Here is a 16,366-nt window from a genome sequence, read left to right as displayed (position 1 = left end):
GGAGTTCTTATAAAAATCAGTGATCATCTGGACTACATTTTGTAGCGAGGAGCTATTAGTTCTGACTTGCTTGAGAAGCAACGTACAATCCCTTGTGCAGGTAGATGATTTTAATGATGCGCCAATAGTTGTTCATAATTGCGGACTGGGGTTCATCTGAAAGCGGCCATGCCAGGTTTGAAAAACGACCAAAGGAGGCTTTAGTCCAGCAAATCTCAAAATTGAGTAATTGATAACAGAGGATAGAGAGGTTTTTTATTATTTCTGAACAAAAAAAGCTCGAAATTCTTCATTTTATTCAGAATTACGGTGGATTAAAGATTGCAGTCCAAGGAGCGTCATTGCTAGGTATTTAAAGCAATTTTAAAATTATAATCTGCCATTTTAAGAATGCTGCAATGCTGCATTGCTGGAACTTAATGAAACTCTCTACGCCTTCGACGAACTTAAAATTTAACTGATTATGTGTCGTTTTTTAGAACACTGAAAAGCGCTTTCTCTTGAAATCTTATGATCAGAGGATTCAATTTAAATTAGGACAAAAATCATTATAGTAAAAATTGTGCCTTTATGGTCTAAAGTCCCGTCTCCCAAGAGCGGTCGCAAGCCAATTCGAAAGAAATTCACGTAAACAATGGTCGAGATAAGTATTTTTTCCTGTCTTGTTATGAGTAGAGACTAGGTGAGCAACTTGACAAAAGTAAATCGAGAATCGTTCTTATTAATCAAATTTTCCAGGATACGTACGAGTTGACCGAGCATCGCAGCGCTAACCTTTAAAACGAAACAACACCGTGTCTCGTGTCTCGTGTAGGTTTAGCATTTTAAAGCGAGCCTGAATGTTAAAGGTGCCGTTGAATTTCACGTTGTTCCGTTGCCCGAGGCGGTTGATGAAATAATGATTGGTCACCGACTGCCCGAGCCTCGCACGGGGGAGGTCGAGACAGCTTTAAGATTGTCGATTTATGAGGATCGATCTAAAATACCTAGAATCGGATCACTTTAGCCCAGTAAAGTCACGTTCTTCGCAAAGCTGTGATCCCAGGAACTCAAGCTCAACGCATTTTCTTCCCGGGTTTCAAACCCCACCCTCTTCCAGTGCCCGAGCATCCCCCGCCACCGCACAGTGGATCCAGTTAGTGGGAGAGGTCGGCCACAATTTGGAAACTTTAAACGCGTATAACTCCGTCTATACAGAGCTTTGATGTTCTAAAAGTGGTTTCATTGGTTTCCTCGTACACTTTTCCTCTAGAAGCATCCCTTGAAATTTAAAATTTGACGAATTGAGCATCAAAATTTGCATAGTTTTAGTCAAAAATGTCATGTCCGACCTCTCTAATTGACTCCGTCCACTGTGCACCGTTCCCTACTTCTCGTAAGCGCTTCCAACGGAGCCGATGACCCATACCCACCTAATGAAATTATGTCAGCTAAGTAGCTTTCCCCTCCGCCGCACCACTCCGATAATAAGATTTTTTATATTCGAAACATATGTGGCTCGCTCTTCTCTGTCGCAGGACAATTTTGCAAAAGAGTTACAAGTTTCGATCTTTTTGTGTTATATAGCGAAACGCATTTCTCAAGCATCAGGAGGCATCGTATAGACGTAGCAGGTACAATTGAACCTCTGTACCTCGTACCGCCGCATAAGACAAATTGCCAGAGCAACCGAGACTATGATAATGGCGATTCTTGAAAGTTGGCAGCACTGCGCTTTGCCAATTTTGATGAATGCGAAATAATCGATACCCATCGATTCTAGGTGCGGAGCGTTGCTCCATCAAGAATCGATTTTTTATAATGGACTCTCATGAAGGAAGAACGATGTTGCCGGAATGTACTTTGGTGGTAGTGTGGAACTTGTGGAGTCAAAGTAAGACGCGAGACTTAAACGTAACTAACTTCGGAAAGTAAGTGTGTCTCGATCGAAGAGATGATCATATAGACGCAAAGCAATTGATTTAGATATAGTTGTCATCTGAGGCTGTTATTGAGATTTCCACAAATCAAAAATGGTGGACGTTGTAAGCAGATGTCACATATTTGGACGTATTTCTATCAAACAGACCTATGTGGAGGTGAGAAATATGGGGTGTGCTCGTCGAAGCTGCATAAGAAACAATGTAAAAGTGGACGTGATTCCTTTTGAAGAATTGGCAAAGCGGGATTTTACATTCTACCAAACAGACCTATGTGCCAACTGAATGCGGAACTCATGAGCCGCGGGCATGGCAAGAGAGCCTTGTGGACAGGGCTCATGAGTTTATGCGGAGGCGGGCGGACGAGGGCGGAGGAGGCGAGCGGATTCATTGCCGCTGACGTCACTGGCGCTTTATTATTCTCATTCACTCTTACGCAAAGAGAACTAACGAGCACTCCTCATATTTCTCACCTCCGCATAGGTCTGTTTGGTAGAAATACGTCCATTTAAATGGTTGAGAGTGTGGTTTTGTCAGTTCGTAGACTTCGTTTTATGTGATCAGACTTACGCACTCAGTTGTGAAACCGGATCCGTACGATATTTTCAAAAGTATTTATATTCACATACATCTTTAACGCTGTCGAATCAGCAACAAAAGACATATATGAAAAAGGTTAACAACCCCACAACCCCCACACCACCATAAGTTGACACAATTTTTGAATAAAAAAGCGCATGCTGCATGATAGGTGTGCACGATCGTCAAATATAGGGCATCATAGATGCTCATATTACAGCTGCGCATCCTGCATAAAAAGGCGATGTTGGGAACGTGTTGAGATCCTAACATCGTAGCAATCTATTTCGTATAAAGATGGTGTCAATATGTTTTCCGCACGGCAGGAACATGGGGTAACAAACAGTGCCAGATTAAAGAGGTGGCCACATGGGCCGCGGCCCATAGTGGCAAATCTAAGGGGCAGCAAAAATTTGCAATTTTTTAAAGTGTATGTATAAAAAAAAATCGGATTTATAAAAAAAAATTACAAACGAGAAAAAGTGACAAAATCTCTCATTTCCTGAGAGTATAGTAATTTCTAATTTTGTCGTCTCTTAGTGATACAAGAGACAGCACCTTCAATAAGTCGAGTTAAGAGAGAGACCAAACACGCAATTTGGCCTGGAACGGCGCGACTTAGAGAGAAATGATAACGAGGACTTGAGATGAAAAGGAAAAGCCCTCGGCGCGGCGATCGGCATGTAACACATATTAGCGCCTACAAGACTGCACGAATACTTCACGCATTGCATCAAAACACAGTGCGGTCATTGCGGTCAGTGTGAAACGGATAGCGCCTACAAGAATGCATGAATACTTCACGCATTGCGCCAAATACAGTGCGGTCAGCGTGAGACGCATAGCGCCTACAAGACTGCGTTAATACTTCACGCGTTACGTCCAACACAGTGCGTTCAGAAGCGGTCGGCGTGAAACGCATGGCGCCTACAAGACTGTCGGAATACTTCACGCGTTGCGCCAAACACGGTGCGGTCTGCGAGGCGCGGCGGCGGAAGTTAAAATCATATTGATCCACATTTATGTTTGTTCTTTCATAATTTTTTCGTTCATTTCTTATGAATGGAAGGCCTTGTCCACGCAGAGATAGGTTTATGGAACTTAACTTTCGCGCAAAGTTCCGTGAACTTTTGCTAGTAGTGTTGACAGGGCTTTCCCAAAAAATGTGTTCAACACGAGTAGATGCGTCTTATGCACCCCTCCCCGCTGACACGTTCATTTAATGGTTTTTATCGAGTTTCAAAACGAATGAGAAGGGGGCGGAAAAATACAGGCGGCCCATGGGCGGCAAGTAGGTGAATCCGGCCATGGTAACAAATAATGCACTTTCAAACATATCGCATTGAGTATGTTACCTTGTTTTCCCATCGTGGTAATATACTGATCTCAGCATGATTCTGCGGTGATAACATGTTCGAACCATGTTGACGTCGAGATAATACTAAAATTATTCACTCATGCACCGTCATGTTAATCCGAGGCACTTTCTCAAGTTGTCACAATCACTCCCAGGCAGTTTCTCCAAGACTCCGTGCTTTAAACAGACAATTTCTTCTATAAAAGTCATTGCATCTCCTCTGGGAAACGGCCATACTGGTACCATGTAGATCATAATCTCATCAATATAGTACCATGTAAGTGAGTGAAACTCGGTACCATGTTGGCGCCAGCATGGTTGCAACTCGGTCTAAAAATTGATCCACGCTGGTTCTGTATTAGCACCATGTTGATCACGGATGGAGTGATGATACCAGGACGGTACCATGTTGTCGTCATCGTGGTGCTGTGTTTCTCTCACCACCAGCGTAAGCAGGGCCGGATTTACATTTTTAGCGCCCTAGGCTAAACTTAGAGTGGCGCCCCTAAAAGTAGGCGCTCTCGTGGGGGGGGGGGGGGCGCTCCTCCCCTCCAGATCAGAAGGAGGGGGTCCGGTAAATCTTCAAATTCACCTTTAAAAAAACACAATTTTAAACAGTTTTGAGGTACGTTTACGTTTGCAAGTTGGCTTTGGAAAATACGTTTTTGAATAAATTTTCAAAAATTTTGCGCCCCTCAGAATGTTGCGCCCTAGGCTATAGTGTATGTAGCCTATTGGTAAATCCGGCCCTGAGCGTAAGTGGCGATCCAATCAGAGGGTATTAACCTCTTTGCGACCGACCCCCGAGGTAGAGCGATGGAAGCGGCAGTCCGTTCGGCCACCCTCTGAACGACGTCGGCGACGGCGACGGCCCGTGGCAGCCTTCCTTCCCCGGGCGTCTAGCCGCGCCAACGAGGAAGGGCGAGGGGGCGCTGGGGGGGGGGGGAGAGGGGACAAGTGTGCGGGTGGCATCGGTTGCGGAGGTGGTTGCGGGTGGCGCGCGCAGCATCCGCGGGGCGCGGGCGGGCGGGCGAACACAGCTGGGTCCGCGCGCGGCGCACTCAACAGGTCGGCCGCGGCATGCCACAGTCGCACTCTTCCAGATGCCCCAGCGGAGGAAAACGCAACACCTCGCGCCGCACCCCCGGAAACCCGTCAACTCGAGCCCTCAGGAGGACCCCTTGGTCAGCTGCCTGGACGCCGATGCCACCTACATCTGCACCGCCTACAACTCCCGCTGCTACATCATCCAAAAGGTCAGTCCCTCCGCCAGCTTTCACCATTCCATATGTTGTCCAGATCCGACCGCCTCTCCGTCCCCCGATCGCGCCCACCTTCGCCCCGAGCCACTTCCGATGACATAAACCATAAATACGACCGATCTGATCAAAACAAGAATGCTCCTTTTGGTTTGCCGTCCGTTGAGAACGCAAAAAATCAGTTGTCGATAGCTAGGCGCTTCGCAGACACCCCCTCCCCCCTCCTCTCCAAATCGCGAAAAACTTCCAAATGTAACCAACACTTTATCCTTTCTGATATATTTTCAAATTCAAATCCACCTCGTTCATCACCCTCAGGTTTAGACACCACAGCTTCATTTTGTTGTGCCCATAGCCCGACAATATGCCCTCACTTCCGGCAACAGATGCAACACCGTAAAATCTGTCGGGGGCAGGTAGACATACCCCCGATAGAATTTTTTCCATCCCCTCTCTCGCACGTGACGAGCAAAGGCGTAGCAATCGTGAAAGAGGGAAATAACAATCCTAATCTTTTTCACATTCGAGTTGAAGGGTTGAACGGCAAGAGAACCAGTTTGGGTAACTCCGACCGCTGGGTGTTCAGTCGTGTGCAACGGTTTCACCCCCGCTCGTGCGTATTGCAAAGTCGCGTGTTGCAAAGTGTCGCGTTGCAAAGTGTCGTATTGCAAAGTGTCGTATTGCAAAGTTCGCGTTGCAAAGTTTTCCGTGGCAAAGTTACGTATTGCAAAGTCTGGATGTTTCGGAGCGCAATAATCGGGCAAATGCGTTCGTTGGCAGTTCGTGCCGGCAGGCTGGAAGTGTCGCGGGTGTTGTTGAATGTCAAGAAGTTGCGTGCATTGATTCCACGGCGGAGCTCGGCGTGGATGCTGACGGATCAGCTGACGCGGCGCCCCCTCGCTCTCTCTCTCTCGCGCCCCGGCGCCGCCGCATCGACGCCTCTCGCTCGCCGTTTCACGGTCAACCGCGGCACTGTGTCACGTTACAATCCGATCGATAACCCTACGAATCTTTCGACTTTTCCCCACGCGCCCGTTCGCACTCTCCTTTTCTTCAACCCGACCAAAACCCGAAAACTTTTAAAACCCCCGGCCCCACCAACACGTCTATCTGCACGTTAAATATCGTGAACTTTCGTGGTGTTGTCATGGGTTCCGACGACCCGTAAGCGCAACACCCTGTCACGTGGGCGGAATGCACTTCGACGCTACCATATGGCGGGCTCCGTAACCTACACAAACATGAATTATTACGTCTGAATCGACTTACTCCGTTCCCCGCGTTTGATTCTGCCTTATTTTTCACCGCGCTTCTAGTTCCGGGGTTTTCTGCGCGCATTTTGCGTTTAGAACATCGACCATATTGTTGTGTTAGCACCTGGACCCCGCGAGCAGCCCATGTTGACATTTGTCAAAAATCCTGCTGTACCTCTTTACTTTCCCGATTTGTTAGATTTAACACTCCAACTAATAGGAATTACTGATTCGAGGGATTTCTAAGTACGTTTCGAATGTAAAACCCCAACCATATTGCTATGTTTACACCTGGATCCTCGAACAGTCAATGTTGACATTTATCGAAAATCCTGCTGTAACTTTTCATTTTCCGGATGTTTTAACTTCAACGCCACAATCTTCATTTGAACTCGCGCGTAAAACCTCCATTCAACCAAAATTTCAATCATTTAACATCGCTGTAGTTGTTCGTATACCTAGAGTGGGGCATTCCAGGCTGTTTACAAGTTGCTTTCAAGCCGTTTACCCCTTCTGAGCGAACTATTAATACCAAACATTCTCCATTTTTTACATCAGTATTTTATTCTCAAGTTTCAATGGCAATGTTTGGATTTGGAAACCTTCATAATTTGACTGTATCCTGATTATGTTGAACGTTCAGCACGGTCTGATCTGGAAAACGGTTGGACACCACGATTTAAAAAGTTGCTGTTTGATCAGTTTTTGGGGTCCAGTAACAATAATTCATTACGCGTCTTAGTTCCTAGCACTACCGTTAATGAGCCCCTGTAAAATTGCGATTAGGCCAAATACACATTTTAACTCTGCATATAACGAATTTATGAGCATATATCATCGGTTTTTTCCGATGACGTAGCCAAGGAACTGGCAGTGTGGACATGATTTTCAATAATTTGCTTTAAATTTGTTTGTAATTGACCAATGAAAATATACTAAATACTTTAAGACCACAGAAAAATGACCACAACGGAAGGCAATACGTAAGCCGTGGACAGATTTTGAGCGTGTCCCTGATATGAAAATCACGTTCGGAAATGAATCCTTTATTACGGTTTAGACAAAAAATTTTGAGAAGTTGTAACTTATTAATCAATAGGGAAAGTTGCAATTCTTTTAAAAAATCAACTAAGGAAGCATCGGTCAAATAGTTCTGTCTGACTGGAACGTTGTTAATTCCATCGATGTGTATGTATTTTCTGACAAAAGCCTGACCTTTTTCTTCACTTGACCTTTAAAGAAAAGCATAGTCACATTCCAGGGAAAAATTGAAAAAAAATTGCTAAAATTAATTATAATAATAATAAGGTTTCTAAATTGTTAAAATAAACGTATTACGATCCTTTACGAGTAGCGGTAGTCCACAAAAAGTCGGAATAGAGTTTTCGGTGCTAGAATATAGAAGGGTGCTTTGCGGACATTTTGAGACATTAAGCACCCAAAATTTTAGAACTTAGACGGTTTGAAATTTGTGGGTTAAAAAGGTTGAGCTATTTATGTTTAGAAACAAAGAAAAAGGTACACAGGTAGCCCAAAACGGAAATAGTAGAAGCAAAATAAGGAAACAGTGGAAACAAGGCTAAATAATATATAAAAATACACGGGACGTCTACAAATCATGCTTAGACACTTAATTGTTTTGCGATTTCGACGGCTAGCAACGTTCATTTAATTTACGTTCATTTAAGTAATGCATACCTCGAGAAATCGACATAGTTGCGATTAAAATCAGTGATGATTTACTTCATCGGCATAGTAGGCATCACTGGAATTAAGGTATGATGTAAGTGAAACAATCAAACTTCAGTTCGTGTCTCGTGTGATGGATACTGTACGTATTTCATTATAACGCCTGGATGATACAACTATTCGGACTCCATGGATGTCCGTGTTGCATACGCACAAAATTGAAGGCGTTTTGACTTCAGTCACCGACTGCCTCATCAGCGGCGCTCAGTGGAGCTACTCAATGAGGAGTTATACAAAGCGTGAAGACATTAAAAGCTCATATCGATGTTAATACGGAACGTAGATGTCTCACAAGTGGTTCATCAACTTCCTCGTAAAATATCCTTCTGAAAGGCTGGTCAAATTCTCGGCGGGCCTCAGTGCGAGTATCTGAAATGATAGTGTCTTCAATTTCTCATAAATACTGCAAAGGCATCTCTCAGACATGAATAGTTGCTCCACAAATCATGCTCGGCTTAGCCCGATATCCAAACTGAAGCACAAAAGATACTCGCATCCTACGCCTGCATGTACGCAACTATTCCTGGCTGGGATATATCTTTTTATAGAATAAACGGATAATGGATCGTATTCGATAGTGGTTCGATGTATTTTTTGGTTCAAAACAATAGAACATAACCTCACACCAAAATTTTAAAATGTTTGTCAGATAAGCTGATGACGATCGTTCTAATTTGAATACAGATCGTTCTAATTTGAAAACACCCGCTCGGCAAAAATTGCCGCCTTTCATGTGACAGTGTTGCCGCATGACCACTCTTCCAGAAAAGAAAATATTATTTTCTCCGCTCAGCCTATTTGGCTTAGCTTCTAGTCGGCAATGGCCGTCAGGAGCAGCACGATCGAAACACATATCCAAGAATTAGGTCGATTAGCCGTGCAAGGCTAGATTGCCCGTAACCTACAAACCAACAACAAGATAAGCTGATAATAAGAAATTTCTGGGTAATTTCTCTCCTCTTGACCAATTAGAAATTATGCAAATCAAAAATTTATCACATAAAACCCCGTTCCGTCAGATTACTCAATTGAATTTTGAGGCTATGTTTATGTTTTGAACCAATCGATATCGATACAATCTCAACCGTTTGATGTATCGATTACGATCGATTTGAAGCGCTCTGCCATTTTTAATCCTCGCAGTAAAGCCCGCCGTCCGCCGTTCACGCTGCGCCGCGGGATACGGACTAAGTGTTGTGATCCTAGACGGTCAAAACGCCTTCACTCCGTGCGTATGCAACACGGACATCCATGGAGCTCGAATAGTTGCATCCAGGAGTTAATATGCGAATCGTACAGTGTTCATCGCATTCGAGGGCGCTAACCTTGCTTCCTTCAAACCGTACCTTAATAAACTATTACTGCTTTTTATCTCGCACGCCGCCACGCCACTGACCTTTATCATGGACCACTCATAGCAGGTTTAGAATTACAAAAATAAATAATTAAAAAAAAGAACATTTAAAAGTCGATAAATGACGAAATCCGCACATCAGATAGCGTCACATTTATGTCAGTTTTTTTTTATGTAAAAGTTATGTTTGTAGTGGAATTGTTTCTTGCTCTATTTAATCCAAAAATTCCATGAGGCTGAAAAATTATTATCATTTATTTCACCCACATTTTCGTTTGTCTTCGCGTTTGATAGTTTAGGTGAAATGCTTTTATTTGTTGGTCCTATAGCAGTAAGGGTCTAAGATGATCTTCTAAAACACACCGAAATAATATTTAATCACTAATTTAAATAAAATCAACATAAAATAGGAAGGTACCTTAAAAATATCACTTTAAAAGCTATAAAACTTTATATAAAATAGGTACCTAAAAAACATATTCTTACTAAGATAAAAAATTGTTAAATATATTTGTTTGCCAATTGAACGCAATTGGAGCCAAATATGCACTTTGAATACCAGCAATTAAATACCACACTGAAATATACTCGCACAACTTCATCGAGGTGTCGTGAACTACTGACAATCGTGTGAGGATGACAGAAGCTTGAAGTAATCTCGTCCTATTTTTATCACAAAACCAAGAACAACGACTTGGACGTTGTCCAATACAAGAGTCACTGCTTCATCAAGTCAAACGTAACTAGAAATACAGTACTACGTGATTAAGGAGGATAGATTAAGGTGGTCGTATTTAGAGTTGAGCCGCCATCTCAAAGGCTGTGTCGCGCAGAGGGTGCATGCTTTGCCATGCACTCAGGATGTACCCGAAATGTACCCGATGCTGTGTGACGTCGAGAGGACAATGGTTATTTTTGAATCGTTTGTTCCTCGGGCTCCTCATGAAGCACCACAGTTTAGAATAATTTTTCTTTGTCAAGGTAATTTTTTCTCTTTTAGCCAGCGAGGACCATTTCTTCATTGTTCAAATGCTTATTAAAGTAAGGTAACAAAAAAATAAACACGAAAAATTAAAAAAATTAATTATTGGATTTAAATGTATTTTCTTTCGGAAAATACACTAAAAACTACAACATTTAAATCATCAAAAGTTTCACAAAAGTAAACCAGGTGATTAAAAATGATAATAATAGGTTTAACACCTCACACATTCATGGATAACCTAAAACGACTACGCAGCTCCCCGTTTACATTCATACACAGTCCAAAAAGCTTTGATCCTTTATACATAACATCACCAGAGCTTTCTTGCGTCTACAATTAGCAGCATTATCAATATGCACCGCTCCACAATTGAAAATTTTTCGTTCATCGTTGCTCCCTCCCCCTTGAATAATCTACTAAACCTAGATATTTTTCCTCCTCCTTCATTTCCCCCTCGTGTAAATCTCCGCTTTAATCTCCACTCTTTGTGGACTTGGTTTGGGCCCGTCTGCAAAGAGCCCATTCTAAACTATCAAATCTATAATTGGACTGCATTTTGCAATTTGGAACTATAAATTCTAGCCCGGTTTAAAAACAGCGTATGTGCCATTAGTTTCCCTATGCACATAAGTGTTTTTCCAGAGGAGCCAGAACTTATAGTTCCAATTTGCAAAATGCAGTCCAATAAATAATAAACAGCGGAACAAATAAATTTATAAGAGCCTATGAACTGATTAATCATGCAGTCCCTGGCAAAAATTGGCAGTAGAATCTGTGTTCCAAAATGCCATAGACCTACAGCCGGCTGTAAGATTTCCAATAGCTTCTATAGCCGGCAACACAATTTCTTATAGCCTTTTATAGCCGATGGCGACTAAGCAACAGCCTGGCGATAAAGTGTATGCTAAACGTTACTAATTACGGATGCTAGGACTTGGTGAGTTTTTGGACAACCGCTCTCTTTTTGGGCCGTAGTATCTTGATTTATTTTGCGAGGAAAACTCCGTAATTTTGAAGGATACCTGCCATTCCTAATATGTTTTTCAATTTCGTATGATACTGTGCAATACCTCTGGTGTGAAATAGTTGCTTCAAGCACCGTGGTACGCTGCGGCGCGGCGCGGCGGGCGGGCAGCCAGCGCGAAACGCGCATTGGCGCCTTCAAACCTAACAGGGATACTTTACGCATTGCGCAATCCCACTCCGCTTTGTGTTCGGCTCTGATATTTAATCTCGTGGAGTCAGCGTTTTTCAACTCATGACTTTGAAATGTTTGCACACTCTGTACGGATTATTCTCACTTTAATTGATGAAAAAAAGTATGTAGTAAAGGAAAATATAATGTGCGTTTTGTAAATATTAAAGTGATTCCGTACAAACTTAAGGATTTACAAAGCACACGAATTTCTACACAATTTTTTATAGCCTTTTATAGCCGATGGCGAAAAAGCAACAGCCAGGTGATAAAGTGTAAAGCCCGGCGATAGGAACTATAGCCCGGCTGTATAATTTTTTATCGCTTCGTGTAGCCCGGCCGTATAATTTTTTCACTTTCTATAGCCAGCTATAAGATTTTCTATCGCCTTCCTCAGTCGGCTATAAGAACTCCTATGGTATTTTGAAACGCAGCTCCTATCGCCAATTTTTACCAGGGGTTCGATGGATGACAGCATGTAATGAAGGTTCGCGAAGCGAAAGTCACACGCCGCACAACGGATCGAGTCGATCAGAGAGGTCGGTCATAAAATTTTTGACTAGAACTGCAAATTTTGATGTTTACTTTGTTACGTCTCTTGTAAAGGGATGCCCCTAGAAGAAAATTGCACGAGGAAACCAATGAAACCACTTTCAGAACCTCAAAGTCTTGTAAAAGCGGAGTTGTAAACGTTTAAAGTTTCCAAAGTTTGCCCGACCCCTCCTATCGACTCGATCCACTGTGCGCCGTGGACCGGGGGTGCAAGGGGGAGCCCCCTGCCTAGCGCGCCCCAAACAGCTAGCCAGTAGTTTATACATGGACAGATCTTTTACAAAGATATGACTGTTTTTACGGTCCTTCTTTTACGATTGGTCCTTTCCCAAATTCCGCATCTTCAATGGCAGTATCCTTAAATTTCCTGTGATGAAAGGTAATGAAATCATTATCCACCGTAAACGCTCGTTGCAGTTCATTTTGCTCACCATGGATAAACACTGCGAGCCCCCCCCCCCCCCCCCCCCCCGTACCTCTCATTAACGTCGTAAGCTGCGCTAATTGAACTCCGTGTCGCCTGTTAGCTTTGTCTGGTTGTGTGTGTATATTAAAAGTGCATCTCATCTCACATATCATCGCCGTTAAACAGAAACAAGACCAATAAAGCCCGCCTACTATCTTCTGCAGTTTACGGATAATGTGACTTCTCACTTATCACTGCACCAATCAAACAACCTGTTCCCGGCTCGCTTTTCGTCGCTCCCCCGGCGTAAGGACGTTACTGCTTTTCGAGATGAACCTTATCATCTGTATGACTCCATGCTTTTTAGGGTTCACGTCGAAATGGAGATATGCCCTTACGCCAGACGAGTGACGCTTTATCTCTCAGACGGGTTCGCGAGCTGCTACGGTAGATACATACACCGTACTACAACTATGCCAAATCGTTGTGTCTGAATCATTTTTAGGACGAGGTAGGTATTTTCCTATAGTGAATCACTGCATAGCTTGCTCGATTTCCTTGACTCTATAATGCGGATTTTTCTCCTTTTTGGTGTCGAAAAACAAACAAATAAATCAATATATTGGCCATACCCGTGACTCTCAGATATCACGGTAATGCCTCGACGAAATCGGATGAAAACATCCTGAAATTTGGCAACGTTGAAATTACCTCCCCGAAATTTTCGGCGATTTTCAGTTCAGTGGTACTGCCCAGTGTTTGATCGAACTCGCCAACAGCGTCATTGACCGGCCGTCTAGCTTGTTCCAACAGTGCGTTCCCCACGCGTTTTTGATCCCAGACTTTAGTCTGATCATTTATTCAGCTTCGCGTTTTGGTTTCAGTTTCACGTTCTGTGCGTAACTTACGATATTTTTTAGCTTAATCACGTGTCGAATTTCGGGAGTTTTCCTTGAAACCACGCAAAGTGCTCCAACGTAGGCTCCTGCGTGGTTCTACGTCTAAACTACCTACCCGCATTTCTCTCCAGACTTTTGAGCTGGACTTGAGTATGTCGCTTTTCGGAGAATTTCTAGCCGTGCAATTGTTTATTTCCACGGCCTTGTATATTTAGCCGCTTACGATCACGTAATCTAATTCAAGTTCTTCGTATTTCGCGTTTTGTGCTCTTAATTTTGATGGAAAGATATATTTCGATATATATCTATAGATCGATATATACATATTTCGATTGTAAAATCGTGCTATGCTTGTCACAAATTTGAATTTTGGATCCAATCGCCAAACTTAGGTAACCAGCTCGGAATTTATTCAACCCTCCACTCAACGAATAACCTTTTTGACGCGAGCTTTGTGCGGAGCTTCTCGATGTTTTAAAACACTTCCTCTTTAAAAAGTCTTTAAGCTTTAGTATTCTTTTGTAAGTTTTTACGTTTTTTCACCTCAACGCTTTCCAAATAAGTTGCTTCGGTTTTACATTTCAAGCGTTAACTTTCCGTTTTTCAAGTTTGTACGTATACTTTTTGGACGAATTTTCATAAATCTACCATCGACGAGGATTTCCTTCATTTTCCGCTTGTTTTTTCTCGTGGTAACGAGTGAAATCCGTGTGATCTGCGTACTTCTCCGAGATGTCTGAATCCGAGATGGCGGCTCAAAAAGCGTGGCGAGATGTGTTTCTGGTGGGAACTTTTTTGAGAGTCGGGTCGGCTGCTAAAAGTTTGTTCGCCCGCAACTCTGCTCCTAGCGGGCAAGAATCAATTGAGGTGGACGATGAGCTTACTCGTTTTGAGCCCGTAACCAGCACAACGTCTGAGGTTCGTCCATTCTTAATATTGCAGTTTCACTTTTGATACATACTGTAAGTGATAGTTTGAAGTTATCGAGAATCATTCCAAGTTCTGGGACACCCCCCCCCCCCCCCTTCACAGCACTGAAGAGGAAACTAAATTCTTTCGCTTTAAATTTTATTTTAACCCATTCGAATGTCATCTTTTGATCTGTACTGCCGTGCTTAACAAGAACGCTGTAAATCCATTAAGAATTTTCCTCGTTTTTTGGAACTTAACACTTTATAAATTAAAAACTGTTTTATCCATGCATCTCAAATTTTCGGATTTACTTCTTGATAGTATTTGCGAAAGAATTCTGTAAAAACATTGTCCCGAGGTACAAAAGCTTTTCTGCTATGATACATTGTTTCCAAAAAAAATGTAAATGGCGTTTACGGCGTTTCTACGTTACACGGCAGTGTAATACACCAGCGAAAAGAAGATTTTCTGTCGAAATTACTAGTCTAAGAAAATCTGACTGATTGATTGTCCGACCCGAAAATAAATTCAATCTTACTTCTAAGGCTACACTTAGGAAAATGCATCATGCCTTACAGCGTTAAACTGACAAAATTGTATTTAAATCCTTTTTTGCGATTCCTTATTTTATTTTAATTTTCTACGAGCAAAGCTAAAGGGTTCCTTATCACTAATAAATTTTTGACGGCGTGCAGGGAAGAACAGTACAATTATTGAAACACTATGAAACTATTTATTTTATCCATACAAACTGTTAGTCGTAACACCCTTTTTATCCTTAGGAAAGGAGTGGAAGAACTTTTCAAAGTGTCTCATGATGGACAAATCCCAAGTGTAATATGGCATTCCTTACGACTTCATGTTGTGCGGAGTTCATGGAGTATGTGCATGTTGCATACGCAAAAAACTGAAGGCGCCCGTGCGTTACTGCGCTGCGCTGGTTATCGTGGGCCGTGGTATTGGCTTTGACAACAATTTATTATTCCGACTTGGACAAGAGGCGTGAAAAGGCCACCTTAACACATATTATTTTTGATTGTATTTAGAAGAATCTAAAGCCTTGAATTTGAATTTGTGGTAGATCTCAGCTGTGGTGGAAAGCGGAGGCTTGAATCCAGATGCCGATGAATTTCAATACAAGGGTATCAAAGATTTCAGCGAATCGGACCAGGCTGAATTTTACGAACCTGATGTCGACTTCGAAGAAGAATCACAAATGGGTGTTCTGGAGGATGGTAAGTAGATTTTTTATCAAAATTATCATTCAATTGCGAAGGGAAAATATATCTGTGGGTGCTGCCTCTATTTTCAATGAAAAATATCGCTCTAGGGGTATCTCTTCAAGGGGAAAAGTTTCGCTGAAGGGTTCTCTCCCCTGTGTTAAAAGAGCTCAATTAAGGAAAGGTTAGAAAAATTCCCACTTTCCCCTCCGAAAATCCTGGACATGGCCCGATTCTAGTCTGTAGAGTAGACTCACGTTTAAGTTTCCTAAAATACAAATGACTGCATTATGTGAAAAGGAAATTTTTTTCTGGCTCCTTTCAGAAACAACGAATGTGCCATTAGTTTCCTATGTAGATATATGTTTTCATGGATGAGACAGACATAATTATAGAATGTCCACACGAGCTGTATTTCTCCCGTGCTCTACCTCCTCGATTTTAGGTGGAGCACGAAGAGCCCCAGTTGACATTTCGAATGTCTGGATCCGCAGGGTCAGGCCCTTTCAAGCTCCACGGTAACTACACTCTTGAATTTATGACCGAAGCGGAATACTGGACCCACAGTCATAGCCCAGTCCGCACTTATGGTTTTATTTACCAGCCTTTGAAGATCGAAAATTCCCTGTATATTATGTGGTGTGCTCACGTATTTGAAGGCGCTTTAACTTGCGTCAGACGACACTGAGCGTGGTTTGAAACTAGCTAGTGTTGATTATATATTCGA

At 42.6% G+C, this 16,366-nt stretch overlaps 1 protein-coding gene across 2 annotated transcripts in view; it reads left to right on the top strand.

The window, feature by feature from the left end:
* Positions 1 to 4,943: 4,943 nt before the first annotated feature.
* Positions 4,944 to 16,366, top strand: part of LOC109031078 (La-related protein 4B) — a 49,163-nt gene continuing 37,740 nt past the window's right edge. The window contains exons 1-2 of one of the 2 annotated variants that reach the window (XM_072298080.1): positions 4,944 to 5,111; positions 15,501 to 15,654. In XM_072298080.1, the coding sequence (XP_072154181.1) occupies positions 4,959 to 5,111; positions 15,501 to 15,654 (307 nt within the window). In that variant the 5' untranslated portion in view covers positions 4,944 to 4,958. Of the gene's footprint in view, positions 5,112 to 13,355; positions 14,426 to 15,500; positions 15,655 to 16,366 lie in introns of those variants that run through there. The other variant, XM_072298079.1, reaches the window with a different exon arrangement.

The sequence above is a fragment of the Bemisia tabaci genome, chromosome 3 (genome assembly GCF_918797505.1).
Source record: "Bemisia tabaci chromosome 3, PGI_BMITA_v3".
NCBI lineage: Eukaryota > Metazoa > Arthropoda > Insecta > Hemiptera > Aleyrodidae > Bemisia > Bemisia tabaci.
The sequence above is the reverse complement of the archived record's forward strand: the minus strand, read 5'-3'. Positions and strand labels throughout refer to the sequence as shown.